At 44.1% G+C, this 16,686-nt stretch overlaps 1 protein-coding gene across 3 annotated transcripts; it reads right to left on the bottom strand.

The window, feature by feature from the left end:
- Positions 1 to 5,508: 5,508 nt before the first annotated feature.
- On the bottom strand, positions 5,509 to 10,506 carry PJA1 (praja ring finger ubiquitin ligase 1). Of its 3 annotated transcripts, XM_081277280.1 has the most exons (3): positions 10,371 to 10,487; positions 7,945 to 8,468; positions 5,509 to 7,377 (listed from the first exon to the last, which is right to left on the bottom strand). In XM_081277280.1, the coding sequence occupies exons 2-3, from the start codon at positions 8,235 to 8,237 to the stop codon at positions 6,183 to 6,185; spliced, it is 1,488 nt and encodes a 495-aa protein (XP_081133406.1). In that variant the 5' UTR covers positions 8,238 to 8,468; positions 10,371 to 10,487; the 3' UTR covers positions 5,509 to 6,182. The 3 variants fall into 3 exon arrangements, with proteins under 3 accessions (XP_081133406.1, XP_081133405.1, XP_081133404.1); XM_081277279.1 differs by having other exon boundaries at positions 5,509 to 8,139; positions 10,371 to 10,506; XM_081277278.1 differs by having other exon boundaries at positions 5,509 to 8,468.
- Positions 10,507 to 16,686: the final 6,180 nt, after the last annotated feature.

Here is a 16,686-nt window from a genome sequence, read left to right as displayed (position 1 = left end):
TGTGGTGATAGCTGTGCCATTCTTTAACCAGGCCCCTTGTAATAGACATTTACATGTTTTGCCATCTTTTGTAACTACAAACAATGCAATAATAAATAGCCCTGTAAAAGCAAACTTGGGCTTTTGCTCATATGGGATAAATTCCTGCTAGTAGGATTGTTGGGTCAGAGTGTGTGTGGATTTTAAATGTTAATGCATTTCACCAACAGGCCCTTCAAACAAATGGTACCAATTGACACCCCAACCACCATGCCTGGCCACAGTGAAAGGGCCAATCCTACCCTCCCTCTGTCCCTTTCCTTGCTTGGCTGGTGCCTGCTCACATTTTAGGAGAGATTGACCTCATCCTCTGAAGGATGCCTCTGAAGGCCAGCCCCCTCCCCAGCTCCACCAGCTGGACTCTGTGCTCCTGGTTTCCTTGTGTTCGCCTCCACTTTCCACATAACATTAAATTTTCTCTCTTTACAAGTCCGTCTCCTGCACTAGATTTTGAACTCTTTTTTTTTTTTTCATACTGGGGCTTGAACCCAGAGGAGCTTAACCACTGAGCCACATTCCCAGCCTCCTTTTTATATTATATTTAGAGACAGGGACTCACTGAATTGCTTAGGGCCTCCCTAAATTGCTGAGGCTGGCTTTGAACTCGTGATCCTCCTGCCTCAGCCTCCCCAGTTGCTGAGATTACAGGCTTGCACCACTGCACTCAGCCAGATTTTGAGCTCTTGAGAGAAGGTAGGTCTAAACTTTCTTCATCTCTTCAGGCCCTGGTTGAATACATCACAGGCAGAAACTCTAAAAATATTTGTTGAACTAGTCAGCTCTCAATCTCTGGCTCTTTTGCCAAATGTAAGCCTGGTCTTGATCAGGCACAGCACCTTGGACTTGGTTCTCCTGGGTCCCTGAAGATTGGTTTCTATGTGCTTGGTGCCCAAGTCCCTACTTACTTATCTTCAGGCCAGCTCCCAGGACCACATGCCACTGACACGAGCGGATTCTGTCTGCTGGTCCCCAGCTCTTCAGAAAGAGCTCTTCTACAGATCTGTCTTGTTTCTCTTCTTTCTCCCATCAAAATGCCTGGTACCCCCAGAATGGTTCTGCAGTGTGCTTCTGGGAGGCTGGCAGCTTGTGGCACCTGTGACCAGAGGCCCTGAGTGTAGTCTAGCTAAAGCCAGCTTGCTGAGGTCCAGATCCCTGCCTGCTCTTGAGCATACTGGGACAAGGGCTGGAAGGAAAGACATCCCTACTGCACTCCGCCATCCATACACCCTCCTGCTGCCTTCACAGGTCTTCACCTGGCTGAACCAGACCTCCTATCCACTTGCCTTTGAAGTTGCTTGAAAGGGCCAGTGAAATCACTGAAGGTCAAGGGTAAGTCGAAGGAGTCTGGGGAAGTCATGTCCAAATAGAAGGGACTATGAAGCCTCACTAAGGTTTCCCAAGAAGTTTGGAGGCAGCAAACAGAAATACAAGAAACATGCAGGGATCACAAAGTGCCATTCTGCAGGTGTGAACACTGTGGCAGGTGGAAGGGGTGGCTCGGGCTCTAAACCTGGCTGGGATGGGCTTTGTCCAAGGCTGCAGCCAGCTGGAGAAGCAGGCTATCAGCTCCATGGCTGAGGCCCACCCCAGGCCAAAGGGGCATACTAACGCAGGCTGCCATGTATTCCTCTGCCTTTCAACAATACCACCTTGTCTCCATGGGCCCTGAGCCTGAGAACAGCCTCTAAAACACCAGGGGATTCGTCAGACAAGCAGAAAATGGGAAAGCAGTCAGGGGACAGGAGGAGGGGCAGAAGGTTCCAGAGGAGGGGGGCCAGGGCCCCCAGAGGCAGGAATGGGAGTGGGGCTAAGACTGGGTCACACAGCCGGTCATGGTGGCACATACCTGTAATCCCAATGACTCAAGAGGCTGAGGCAGGAAGATCCAAGTTCAAAGGCAGCCTCTGCAATTTAGGGAGGCCCTAAACAATGCAGTGAGATCCTGTCTCTAAATAAAATACACACACAAAAAAAGGGCTGGGATATGGCTCAGTGGTTAAGTACCCCTGGGTTCAATCCCCAGTAATCCCCCTCATCAAAAAAAAAAAAAAAAAAAAAAGACTGGGTCACGTGAGCCTAGGTGGGCCAGGCTGCCATGTATCCTGCTGGGTTCTTGCTGAGCAGAGCACTCACCCGCATCTACCTTGGAAGAACAATCTAGTCCTCCTGCCAGCAAGTGTTGCTGAACACTTTTGTCGAGCACAGCATGCCAGGGCTCTAGAAATGACTCAGACTCAGCTCTTGACCTCAAGGACTTACAAAGATGGGAGACACGCAGAGGGAAGGAGTCAGCAGGTAGCAGGATGTCATTTTCAGGAAGTGGTGCATGTTTTAAGGTAAGTAGGTTCAGTAGGGCGGGGGAAGACATTTCGGTTCAGAGGTTCCCTAGGCATATCTGTGGAAGGGTTTCACTGGAACAGAGGGCTAAGTGCAGGGCAGTGTCTTCAGGCACAGGAAGGGCCTTGTGATGGTGTACTTGTGGTGCCAGCTGGGGGCCCCATGTCATGAAGTTAGGGTGCTCCCTGGCAAGATGTTGTGGTTTATGCTATGAACTAGTGACTGAAATTTGGTGCTATTTATTCCACAGCCAAAAAAAACAAAGCCAAAACCAAGGTGGAAAGTGTAACGGCTGGCACCTTCAATGAATTCACCAAACAACCTACTCTCAAAAATGACTGCTTGGTGTCTAGCGGCCTCTGAGGCCTGCAGTTCTAGAACCGTGGCCCCAGGTGCCAATGAAGAGTCCACTCCATCTTCAACCGAGTTTTTCAACAGAGACCTCTTGACCCTTGACTATTTGGGATGTATCACTTGATGAGGAAAACAGGCACATGAACAGACTACATTAACAAGTGTGCCTGCCATTTGAGGCTCTTAGTCACAACAGAAACCAACTCTAGTTTTAAACTTCATCAGAAAAGTTTTATTGGAAAGTGAGGGAGGAGCTTGGGGAATTGTCAATCAGAAACTGGCAAGAACAAGGGAACTGGGCAGCCAGACACAGCCACTGCCTGCCACTGGAGCTATGGGCCTCCAGCACCATCAGCAGGGGACCCTTGTCGCTGCAGTCCTGGATTGTCACCACTGTTGCCACCATCACCACCAAAGCAGCATAGGAGTAAACACTTCAGGACCCTCTTCCCAGAATTCCTCCCTCCAGACTTCAAGGAATGGATGTCTCATGGGCTTAGCTGAGGTTCCAGGTTCAAGTGCAAGCTGCTCAGGATTCATGGGCTTCATGGGCTTCCCTGGCAAAGGAGTCTTCCCTCCCCCAAGACACTGCTATGGCAGGTTTCTCCAACACCAGCAGGGGCCCTCAGGCATTGGGTAGAACAATTTCCCTTTTCCTGGATTGACTAATTCTGACTAAAGGGAAATTAAGGTCAGTTGCTATCCTGTGGGAGAGGGAGGGAATGATCAGGACCCAGGGTACTCCTAAAATATCTCCTGGTGTGGTTCCTGTCAAAGGCACAGAAAAATTTCATGGAAAACCACAACCAGATAAGACCCTCCATGGACACTGGTTTTGCTACTCAATGACCAGATGAGGCACCGCTGAAGGCCAAGGGAAACACAGAATGTCTGGCAAGGAATGAAGTCCTAAGGATCAGCTTGGCCAGCTGCAGAAAAAGGGGCCACAAATTCTGTTTCTGTACATGCATTGGGAATTTTTTTTAATTGGTCACATTTTTTTATTTTGCCTTCAGGCTGCCTACCAGACCACATCTATTTTGTTAATAATCATGAAAATGGTGTCACTGTTTTTTTTTTTCTTAATCAAGCAAATGCATTATTCTAGGTGAAAAATCAAGAGCCCCCTTCCTCACCCCTTGGCACTGATCCTCCATTTCTTCTCAGAGGCATCCTCTACCATCAGTATGTCACCTTCCAGACCTTTCTTATGCATTCTCCAAGTATACTTTGGTTTTGTAAGTCTTCATTGTGCCTTAAGACTGTACGTGTTTTCTACACTAAGCTTAACATTAGGTCTTGGAAATCTTTCTGTATCAGTACTTGATACAGCTTATAACTGCTGCATAGTATTAATTTCATAAGGACCAAAGTAGCCACATTGGGGACAAGGACATGAGCCACATTCCTATTGATAGGTACAACATAGACTACTCTCTAAAAAGGTTGATGTTGTTTATATGCACATCAACCACTGGTCTTTTCATTTCTTCTCTTCCTAGCCCAAACTGGGTATGATCAGGAGGAACTATTGGTTTCTGAAGGACACCGTGTTTCACCTGGTGTGTTAATTTACACATCACTAATTTCCAGTGAGGTTGAATGCTAACAAGATCCAGGCTTTTTGGAGTTATGGGGAAAGGACTCTTAACTATTAGTAGGCACATCAATTAGTGCTATCACTTGGGATAGCAACTAGACATTATGTAGTTAGCGAAAAGAGGTTCAAAAACCCTGGGACCCAAACCTTTCACTACTATGTATTTACCCCTAGAAAAATTCACACATGTGCACCAAGGAACATCTTTCAAGCATTTTCATTGCCATGAAAAAAATGCTAAGAGCCTAAAATACCCACCCATAAAAGACTGCATAAATAAATTGTGGTAATTCATACAACTGAATTATTTTGTATACAGCATTTAAAATATATAAACTAGATGTACATGTATCAAAAGGCCAAATCTAAAGACAATGTTGAGTGGAAAAATCAAGTTGCAAAATGACAGCATACATTCTATCAATTATGTCCACTTGAAAATCATAAATTGGTTATGGACATGTATGTATATATTTATATAGACACATATACAGATATACTATGTATACACATATACATGGACACACACACACACACACTCACATATACATATAATGACACAAACAAGAAGTAAACACACCATTTTCTGCTTGGTGCTTACCTCTATGGAAGAGTAAAGGTACATGTGGTGGGGTGAAGAACTTCACCTGTGTCTGAAAATTTTTTATTAGAGAGAGAAAAAGAGACAGCTGAAACAAATATGGCCAAATGATAAAACCTGTTCACTCTGTGTAGGAGGGTTCCTCTATTTCTTGCCTTTTCTGAAGCGTTTGAGTGGTATATGTTTCTGTCCCTATCTATGTCCTCGTTAAGGTATGCAATTGGCATACAGTTCAATTTTTTTAAATGATTCTCTCGAGAGCTTCTTGAAGTTGATTTTAACTCATTCATTCCTACACTCAGTATAGATTTGTTCCTACCATTATTCCATATTTTACCATGATTTGTCATTGTTTCTTTCCTTCTTTCTCTACTCGACCTTTCCCCTATTATACAATTATATACTTTATTCCTACTTTAGAAAAACCATTACCCTCCATATTTTTTTGACATTTTTTAGAGTCTGCATTTCCAGTGAAAACCAAAGTTTTCTATTGTTGAGAACACCAAAAAATGCAAGTGCTCAATCAGAAAGTTACCTGGTACCACCATTTCAGACAAAACCAAACAATTCCATGTTACTGTGTAAAACCAAAAGTACTTTAATAAGCTTTTACGGCACTGCAATTACAGGAACGTTAACCCAGAACATGCAACAAAAATTATTTTGCCTTTTGGACATAGTTAACAGATAAACTTGACATTACAATTAACAGCAACATATTCTACTGAAGAAAACAAATGCCATTTATTCCGACTTTTGGGTTAGAAAATGTATGCTCTTAGTGCACACTCAAGTAGCATTTAGAAAGTTTAGTTTTTCCTTTCTAACCTCTAAGACAGTATGATTTATTTGTGTGTGTGTGTGTGTGTGTGTGTGTGTGTGTGTGTGTGATACTATGGACTGAATCCAGGAGTGCTCTACCCCTGAGCTATACCCCCAGCTTTTAGATAGGGTCTCACCAAGTTGCCCAGGCTGGCTTGAACTTGCAATCCTCCTGCCTCAGCCTCTAAAGTTGCCAGGATGACAGGTGTGTGCCCCCACACACACCCTGCTAGCACAATTATGATTTTTAATGCAACCGCACACAACCGTTTTCACATTGGAAATAATCACAAGGAATCAATAAGTTTAGTCTAATTGACCACATGGTTTCATTTTCATTATTAATTTTCAGAGGGCTCCTGCAGTATTGTGGGTTTCAGGTATGGGGAAAATAAACAGACCAGGAGTAAAAAAAAGCCTTGGTCTTTAGAGTGGAGGAGGGAACATGCAGCGGCACACAGGGCATGTGCCTGACTTCTGAAGCCAGATGGACACACAGGGCTTGTGGAAATAGTGGTGGCATGGAAGCTCGGTCGCCACTTCCCCCTTCACATATTCACTGCAGCAGATAGGACAGCACATCTCTTGGCCAACTGCACCATGATCTTCAGTGACCAGGATCTCGGGAAGAGCGTCGATGCTCTCCTTGCTGGCCGGTGGATTGGCCACCTCGACATCCACTGCGAGAGACTCCAGGTGTGCCAAGGCAGTCTCCATCGCCTGTGCCAGGCGTTCCTCAAGTGCCATGTAGGTGAGGAACTGAGGATCCACATAGGAAATGGCTTCAGCCACTCCTAACCCATCGGCAAATCCATCAAAGAGGCTCCAATCCACTTCGAGGTCTTCGCTGACGCTGGAGTCATCTTCGAGGTTGTTGTTGCCATCCAGCACGAACACCCCCGGCTGCATCAGCTCCTGTCCGGAGTCGTTGTCTCCCTCACTGCTGCTCTCGTTCTCATTGTACTGGAGCCAGGGAATTTCTCCTTCTTCCAAGGATGTTTGCTCCTCTTCCTGCAGCGGTGGCCCTTGAGCTTCCTCAAGATAGCTACTGCCATTGCTCACAGCACCTGCACTGACGCTGGCGCTGGCGCCGGCACCCGCACTGGAAACGGCACTGGCTCCAGTAATGGCGCTGGCACCAGCAATGGCACTGGCTCCGGCAATGGCGCTGGCACCTGCAATGGTGCTGGCTCCGGCAACGGCACTGGCTCCAGTCCCAAGGCTTGGGCTGGTGTCGGTGACACTTCCACTCACTCTGGCTTGCTGAGGTTCCCGGTCTTCCTTTCCTGGCAGGGTCTCCCAGCTTTCTCCGCTGGAGGACAGTGTTTGCTCTCGATTTCGGTACTTCCGGCGCAGGGCAGCGATCCACTCTTTGTCACTGTCAGAGTCTTCATCACAGTATTTGTAGTAATCATCACTATACGTCCAGAAGTCGGGGTCCGCCATGGTCCGACGCCTCCTCGGCACCTTCTCTGGTTTCACTTGGTCATTCCTGGCTTCCCTCTTGTCTTCAGAGTACTTCGGCTCACAGTAGCCACTTGAACTCTCGCCTCTGCCTCTCCTTGCCAGGCCATCCGAGTGGCCATCATCAGCATTGACAGCATCCCTCCACCTGGAAGTACTGTGTGGCATATCATCATCATCATCAGTATCAAAAAATATTTTTGGTTTCACGCAGTTTGGACTTGCCAGATTTCGGACTTTGGGCCTCACCACCGGTTCCTCTGCACTCTTTGAGGGGTTTCCCCCACCACCACAAATACTCACAGGAGCCCTACTGGGACGTGCAGTCAAGTTCTGCCCCCTTCTCTCCCTCTCCAAACTGTCACCAGTTGTAGCCACCTTGCCTTCAGCAGAAGACATCTGAGAGCCCATGCTAGTCGGCTTCCGGAACTCTGCTGGGCTAGCAGAGCATCTCGCCACAGGGGCTGGGTCTAACTTGTCAAGCTCCTCTCTCACATCACAGTTAAAACCAGAGAACTGGGGAGGCACCCCTGCCACAGACCTTGCCCCTTTTTCTGGGTCATACAGCTTATCATCCTTAAACTTGCCAGTTTTCCCTCTCACTGGCGGTCGCTCAACAGGCCCAGCCCCCTCCTCCTCACTATCATCTGCCCCCAAAGTGTCAATATGTCCATAAGCCATTCCTCTTCTGCCACCCGAAGCCCTGTATTCTCTTGGCGGATACCTGGAATAGTCCTCATTATCAACATTCAGGCTGGTTCCCGAACTCTCACGGTCGTCCCAACTACGACGAGTGGTGGCAAATGGTGATCGGCTCCTCTTGGTGGTTTGACTGGGGGCTGATCTGTGCATTGGGACTTCGGATGTCGTCTTTCTCTGGCTGGCAATCCTTTCCTGCTGGCTCGTGGATGGCCTGAAACTGACATAAGCATGCCTTCTTCCATACCTCCTGCCTGTATTGGACTGATACCCTCCTGCTGGTTTGGGCCATACGGGCTTGCTAGATTCCTGACCCATTGCTCTGGTTTAGGAAGGTTTCCAATAGAGCTGGGGCTTGGGTGGAAAGGTTCCTGCTCCCTGCACTTGTGCTTTTGAGCTGGGAAAGTCAAAATCAGTTCAGCATGAAGGAGCAGGAAGATCTATTTTCACGTCAGCAGACAGGTAACAGAAGGGACAAGGGATCTTTAAAATTAGTTTCACTTTCTTCTAAGGCCTGGAGGAGCATTCCAGTGACTGTCAGGTGTAGACCTGGAACACATTTTTAATGTTGGCAAAACGATTACAACACCAGGTTTACAGGAAAGCCAGACATAGGGGGAGAGAGTGTGACAGAAGGTGGGGGGGAGTGACCAGATGCTTGGAAGGTGGGTGAAGTACCGTGGAATTGTGCTGACGTGGGAAGAGAAAAGGCTGATGTGGGCTTTTTTATGGGGTGTCTATTTCTGAACCCTGCAGACATAGAGGAGAAATATGAATTGGAGTGGCACGTATAGATCACTGTGCGTGGGTGAGTTAGGAGAGGGACAGGTGGAAAGGGTACCTGCAATCCTGCAATGGAGCCTTGTCTAGGTTTGTAGGGGGAAAGGATTGACTGTTAAAATGGGACCCATTCTGGATGTGATGTAATGGGTAGGGTGACTTCAGAGGAAAGTGGTGTGAGGGGGGAATAAGAAAAAGAAAAGAGGGATGTGTAGCTGTGTATGTGGCAGGTGGAATTATGGGGGAAGCCTACATTTATGCACATATCACAGGCAGGGAAGGGTATGGTGGCAATGGAGAGGAGTGTATGAGAGTCTGTGTGGTGTGTGAGTGTGAGTGCGCATGCGTGTATTCATCCAAATGGGATGCAACAATTGAAAAGCATCAGCACGAGCAACTGTGGCGGGCATGCATGGCAGAGCCGACAGCACTGGAGAGGGGTGTGTGAGAGAGAGGGAGGGATGGAAAAGAGGCTAGCAATCAAAGAATGGCTACACATGTGACTATGGTAAGCAGGAAGAGCAGTGCTGTTCAGAGAGAAGAAGTTCTATTGAGTGTGAATGTGCATGCAACAGCAAAGGGGGACCATCAGTGCAAAGTATGTGGCAGACAGAAGGCACAAGAACAGGGCATTTGAGAAGGGTGTGTGAACCAGAGAGTGGGAGTGTATTTGTGCCAATGGTCAGCAATAAAAGATGCCCTTATGTATGGATGTGACAGGCAGGGAGGAGGGTGACAGAAGATGTGTATAAAGGTAAAGGTGTGTGTGTGTGTGTGTGTGTGTGTCTGCACATGCATGCCAGAGCAGGCAGCTGGAGGAGGGGCGGGATCTAGAGGTGTGTATGTGGTAGGCAGCTGAGGGGAGGGGACTGGCAAGCAAGGGTCTGAGGCCATGTGTGCGCGTGTGTATGGGGAAGGCACAGGAGGGTGTGAGGGTGTGTGAGAGGGCGTGTGTATGAGCCTGCGCATGCGCGGGGGAGGGGGACTCCCCTGGAACCTTGAGGCTGGCAGGGCAGGGAGGGGGCTGCAACTGCAGGTTTCCGCGTGTGCGTGCGTGTGTGCTCGCATACGCTTGCGCGACACAGGGGAGGGGGGGTGCAATGTCATAATAAGAGACAAGAAAACGTTATAGCTCAAAGGGCAGACCCAAATCGGTGTGGCAGGGAAGGGGGCAAAGAAAGAAAAGGGCATGTGTGAACATAGTTTTTCCCTGAAACAACATTTTTTTTTTTTGGACAATTCTTTCCCCGGGAACAATATTTTTACCTAAGTATCTTAACCATTTACTATTCAGCAAAACAACAGCAAAATGGCTGGGGGAGGCCACGGGGTGCCCCGCAAAGGGGGCTGAGGAGGGAGAAAGGAGAGGCGGGGAGAAGTGGCCAGGGCCCGCGAAGACAGTTCCCCTCTCAAATAGTCAGGAAAGCCATTCGAATAGGGGCCACGGTGGGCCAAAGGAGATCGGTGGCAGAGGGTGCAGCCCCCGAACAGGCCCATGGAAGACAAGGGCCTCACTCTGCAGTCAGGTTCCCCGTCCGCCCCACCCCTTCCCGAGGGGCGAACCCGAAAAGAGGTTCACCGGATTCCCCCAGATTCTCGCGCCCCTGCCCTGCCACTCGCCCCACCGCCATCGCCTAGAAGAATCGTCAACACGACCAGCCTCTCACTCACCCTGTCGGGACAGCAGCACGTTTTTCAAAGGGGCAGAGCTCTCAGACCTCCGACCGCCACCACCGCCAGAGCCGCTGCTCCCGGGTCTCGGGCTCCTCCTCCACCAGACAGCACCCGGGAGGGCGGTGACTGCGGCGGAAGTGATTGTGACGTCGGTTGGAACCCGCCCCCTCGATGTGGCGGGGGCGGCAGCTGCTTTCCACAAATCAGGGTGGGCCCGAAAGCATTATTTCGTTTCAAAAGATGAAATCGTCAAGGATACAGAAAAGGACGGCGAAAAATGTGACAAATGGTCAGCGATAAGAAAAGTGAAACATTAAGCCGCATTCCCTTGGGTCCTGTTTTTTTTTTCTTTAATAAAATCAAATATGCGAATTCTTTCTGATGAATTCCAATATGAAAGTAATTATCTCACTATATCATATCCTAGATGATACGGTTTGTCTAGGATAGTAAATTGTGAATCTATACTTAGGGTTGCAGGAAGCTGCTCCTTCTTTTTTTTTTTTTTTTTTTTACCCGTTGATTGAAACAAGTTGAACCTGTTTGCAGTGGAATTTGTTGCTGTTGGTCACAAAATCAAGCTTCTCCATCCAAAAGGAATGATCAATCGTGAAGCGCAACAGGGGTTCGTAGTCTGGCAGTTGTGCCGCTGTTAAAAATTATTGCAGTTATGCTTTTGATGTACCCAATTTTACTGAAATCTGAAATTTTCAAATTGCACTCTTAACCTTCACAGCCAGTATAAAAAGTTCGTATACTCACAACAGTATCAAGGTTGTTCGGGTTTTTTGTTTTAGTTTTTTGGTACAGGGAGTTGAACCCAGGGACACTTAGCCACTGAAGTACATCCCCAGCCCGTTTACTTTTGAGACAGTCTAACTAAGTTGCTTAGGGCACCACTAAATTGCCCAAGCTAACCTGGAACTTGCCATCCTGCCTAGGCTTCTGGAACTGCTGGGATTACAGGTGAGCGCCACGACACCAGCTGAAAGAAATTTTTGTTCTTACTGGAAATACAACGTGTAATAGAACAAAACAGTTCCAGGGTAACAATAGAGAAGAAATAAGATGTATGATTTTCAAACTATTAAAGGAATAGTATTTGGAACAAAGAAAACTCAGTCAATAAAGGGCAAGAAATGAGGGGTGGACTAAGCAGGATGTAAAAAGAAAAATAGATCAGTATGTATTATGGGTTAACATCTGTTAAGATGCAAATTCTCACTGGGCCCCAGGGGCACATGCTTGAAATCCCAGCGGCTCTGGAGGCTGAGGCAGGAGGATCACAAGTTCAAAGCCAGCTTCAGCAATTTAGTGAGGCTCTAAGCAACTCAAGAGGTACCCTGTCTCTAAATAAAATATTTTTTAAAAGGCTGGGAATGTAGCTAAGTGGTTAAACACCCCTGGGTTCAATCACCAGTACAAGGAAAAAAAAAGCCACAAATTCTCATTTTGATCATTTTATTTATTTGTTTATTTTATCAGGTATTGAACCCAGGGCACTTAACCACTGAGCCACCTTGTCTGGCTAAATTGCGTAGGGTCTTGACAAATTGCTGAGGTTAGCCTTGAACTTCCCAGCCTCTTGAGTTGCTGGGATTACAGGCATGCACCCATTGCCCCTAGCTGAGCATTTTGTTTTTAAAAGTCCAATTATATGCTATTTATGAGTTTCATCTAAAGTGGAAACAGTAATGAAAATACATGTCCATTCAATATTAGCAGAAAAAAAGAGTGGGGGAGCATGGGAAGGGGAGGTGAAGGAAAGTGGAACAAAAGAGGGAAGGAGAGAGACTTGTAACAAGACTAAAGTAAAAATCAAGGCCAAAGTAGAGAGTATCAAAGAGAACAAAAGAGGGTCTTTCATTCACCAAGGAATAGATAATAATAAGAACAATTACGTGCCATAAAAATGCCCTTTCAAAATATGTGAAGGAAATACAGTTTAAATATAAAAAAGAACCAAATGTGGAGGCACAGGCCTGTAACTCCAGCTGCTTGGGAGGTTGAGGCAGGAGGATTGCAAGTTGAAGGCCAGCCTCAACAATTTAGGAGACCTTCTTCAAAATAAAAACTTAATCAAAAAAGAGCTAGTGATGTAGCACACACACACACACACACAAAAAAAAAATTACAGCTGAAGCCCTCATTTATCTTATTCATCTTAACTTCTTTCCCTCAAATAAGCACATTTGGAAGTTGATGTTTTCTTCTCATCCATGTTTGTTTATCTGTCATTACATATGTTTGTATCTATAACCAAAATACATAAACTATATCATGACAGGTTGCAGTGGTACGCATGCTATCATGTAGTCTCAGCTTCTTGAATCTTCTTCATGGGCATGGTAGCTGGTGAGAGAAACAAGAGACACACAGAAAGAAAGAGTGTACCCCAGATAGAATGCATGGCCTTTTTATAACTTTTTGTTAGAAGTGACATCCCATCACTTTTGCTGTTTCCTATTCATTAAAAGCAATCCACAGAATTTGTCCCTTTCATCTAACAATTTTGAAGCTGTGCAGTTGTTCATAGTATTTATTATCATTTTGTGTGTGTGTGTGTGTGTGTGTGTGTGGTGCTGGGAATCGAACCCAAGGCCTTGTACATGGTAGGCAAGCACTCTACAAACTGAGCTATACCCCCAGCCTTATTGTCCTTATAATGTCCATGAGATCAGTAGTGATAGCCACTCGTTCGTTTCTGATATTAGTCATTTTGTTCACTCCCTTGTCTGGAAGCTTACAATCGTCTTGATCTTTCATATTTTCTAACATTTGCCTTCAATGCTACAAATTTCCCTCAAAGCACTGCTTTTGCTGCAATTCACAAATTTTGGTAAATTATGTTTTCACTGTCAATTTATGGTGAAACTTCTTGAACCTCTATGTTATTTAGAATTATATTGTTTAATCTCCAAATACTTGAGGGCTTTCCATCTATCTTTCTGTTATTGATTGCTAATTTCATTTCACTGTGGTCTGAGAGCTTATTTTGTATGGTGTCTATTCTTTGAAACCTGTTAAGGCATGTTTTATGGCCCAGGATATGGTCTATCCTAGTGAATGTTCCACATGAGCTTGGAAAGAATGTATATTCTGCTGTTGTTAAATGAAGTAGTCTATAAATGTCAATTAGATCTGGTTGATTTGATGGTGCTATTCAGTTCAACTATATTCTTATTGATTTTTTGGCTGCTAGATCTGTCAATTATTGATAGAGGAGTGTTGAAATCTTCAACTATCATAGTGGACTCATCTATTTCTCCTTGTACACCTATTGGTTTTTGCCTCATATACTTTTTTTTTGGTGTCTCTAACACTCTAACACTGTGTTGTCAGGTGTATACTTTTTTTTTTTTTGGACCCAGGATTGAATCCAGGGGCACTTATAACCCCTGGTTAGCTATTTCTATCCATTGTTCTTGGTATTTTTTTAATCTTTGTTTTTTCTTTTCTTTTCTTTTCCACTCTGTCTTCACTGATTTTAATTAAGCATTTTATGATTCCATTTTCTCTCCTCTCTGAGCATATCAATTATACTTCTTTTTTTTTAACTTTATTTCGGGATCATGCTAGAGCCTGCAATATATATTTACAACTAATCCAAGTCTACTTTTCAATAACACTATAACACTTCATGAATGGTGCAGGCAGGTACCTTATACCAGTATTCCCAATTCCTCCATCCCATCCCTTATGTTATTTCTGTCATTCATTTCATGTGTCCACAAGCTATAGGCATCCAAAATTGTTACTATTATTTTTTTTGAGTGGACTGTTATATCCTTTAAAAATACAAAAATAAAACATTTTATTTATACCATCATTTATTCTTTCTCATATGTTCTTCTTTATGCAGATCCAAGTTTCTAACCTATATCATTTTCTTCTCTGAATAACATTTTAATGTTTCTTGTTGAGACAGCTCTTGGAAGTGATATCTCAACACTTTTGCCATATTCATTCTCTCTCTCTCTCTCTCTCTCTCTCTCTCTCCTTTTTTTTTTTTTTTTTTTGTACTGGAGATTTAACACAGGAGAATTTTACCGCTGAGGTACATCCTAGCCCTTTTTATTTATTTGTTTGTTTACTAAGACAGGGTCTGGCTGAGTTGCTTAGGGCCTCACTAAATTGCTAAGGTTGGACTTGAACTTGTGATCCTCCTGCCTCAGACTCTTCTTATTGAAAGTGGGTTGCTAGGTCTAACCTACATTCAACAGGAAGGGATTACACAAGGGCATGAGTTCCAGAGGGGGTGATCATATGGAAGGGGGGGCAGGGGGGATGGGTAAGAGCATTTGAACTTTAACAGAAATTGCCAAACTGCTTTCCAAAGTGGTTGTAACAATTTACATTCCCATTTGCAGTTTGTTCTCATCATCCTCAGCACTCTTGGTTCTAAACTTTAAAATTGTTGCCAATCTGATGAGTACAGAGCACCATTATTTGACTATGTTTTCCCCTAACTTATTAGAGAAGTCAAGCGCCTTTTTACAATTGGTGACCATTTCAATTTCTTCTTCTCTGAAATGTATGTTCATATCTTTTGTCCATTTTTCTAATGATGTTGTTTTTCTTGTTAGTATTTATTTCTAGGTATTTTTTATATATTCAGAACAGGAGATATCAATTATATTTGTATAGTTGCAAATATATTCTCCTAGTTGGAGTTTTCTTTCAATGCAAGTATGAAATTATAATAGTACTTAAAGTTAACCTTAGGAGAATGCTTTTCATAAACCTGGAGTGAATAAGAGCTTTGTAAGTTTGGCAAAAGATACAGGAGCAAAAAGGAAAAGGTTCAACTACATAAAAATAAAATCTGCTTGGAAGCATAAATAAATAAATAAATAAATAAATAAATAGATAGATAGATAAAAACCAGACAATTCTAAGTAAAAAAAAAAAAAAAAGAGAGAAATGAAAACCTAGAAAAGGGCTCATTTCCCAATTACATGAAGAGCTCCTATAAATCAAGAAAAGTCCAACAAATTAATTTTAAAATGAGAAAAGTATACCAACATACTTTTCCTCATAACCCAGCCCCCCAGCCCCAGTACTGGGGATAGAACCCAGAGGTGTTTTACTACTGAGCTACATCCACAGCCCTTTTAATTTTTTGTTTTGAGACAGGATCTTGCTAAGTTGCCCAGGCTGGTCTCAAACTTTTGAAGGAGGAGGGAATGGAAAAAATAGCACTGAGGATTGAAACGGAGAAAATTATGTTAGATTCATTCATAAATATGATAAATATGTCAAAACAAACCCCACATTTATATAAAAATATAATGCACCAACAAAAACATAAATTAAAAAGTACAAAATAAACAAATATCTCCACATTCTCAGGAATTTTGTTATAGCAAGAGAAACCCAACTTTAACAACAACAACAACAAAAAACTATCACATTAGTAATGCACCTTTTTTTTTTTTTTTTTTGGTACCAAGGATTGAACCCAGGGGCTTAACCACATCCCCAGCCCTTTTATATTTATATTTTTAGTATTTTTATTTAGAGACATGGTTTCACTAAGTTGCTTAGGGCCTCACTAAGTTGCTGAGGCTGGCTTTGAACTCAAGATCCTCCTGCCTCAGCCTCTGCAGCTGCTGGGATTACAGGCATGTGCCACCATGCCCGACTAATGCACACACTTTTTGACTCAGAAAATGTATTTCTAGGAACTAACTTATAAGTACATTTGTATATGATTTAAATGAAATATGTGCTATTATGTTCACTACAGCATTATTATTAATAGTGAAACACTAGAATGAACCTAAATATTTTTCAAATGGGGAATAAATAATTGTTATGGTAGAATACTTACTATAGCACAGCTAAAATGCAAAATCCCCATCTACATATATCACAAGGGTTAAGTCTGGAAAACAATATTAAATGAAATAAAGTAGGTTGTAAGAGGGTATATTCATTACAGTAGCATTTATATATGCTTTTAAAATGCATTGAGGACACATAGACTCCAGTTTGTTCTATCTCCCCAGGTAATTGTTCATTGGATCATTGTAGGTATCAGTTGCAGTTTTCAGCTTGACTGGATTAAAGAATAACTAGAGTGAGTGTGTTTACAGAAGATATTGGCATAAGTTTACATGTGGTAGGCATCATCCAGTGGGTTGGGGACCCAGGTGAAACAGATACACCAGGTGGCTTGCTCTCCACTGCTCTTCCACATCCTCCCCCACCTCGGTCTCTCTCTTTCCTTCTCCCTCTATCAATTGTGATGCTACTTTGGACATAAGTCCAGGCTTGCTGGCCTTTGGACTTAAGACTTAATTACGATTGC

Source organism: Spermophilus citellus, assembly GCF_964194105.1.
Source record: "Spermophilus citellus genome assembly, chromosome: X".
Taxonomy (NCBI): Eukaryota; Metazoa; Chordata; class Mammalia; order Rodentia; family Sciuridae; genus Spermophilus; species Spermophilus citellus.
Note: the sequence above shows the minus strand (reverse complement) of the source record. Positions and strands in the feature narration are given on the sequence as shown.

Coding starts and splice junctions, on each gene's coding strand:
- PJA1 (XM_081277278.1), bottom strand. CDS start 8,237: ATGGGTCAGGAATCTAGCAAGCCCGTATGGCCCAAACCAGCAGGAGGG.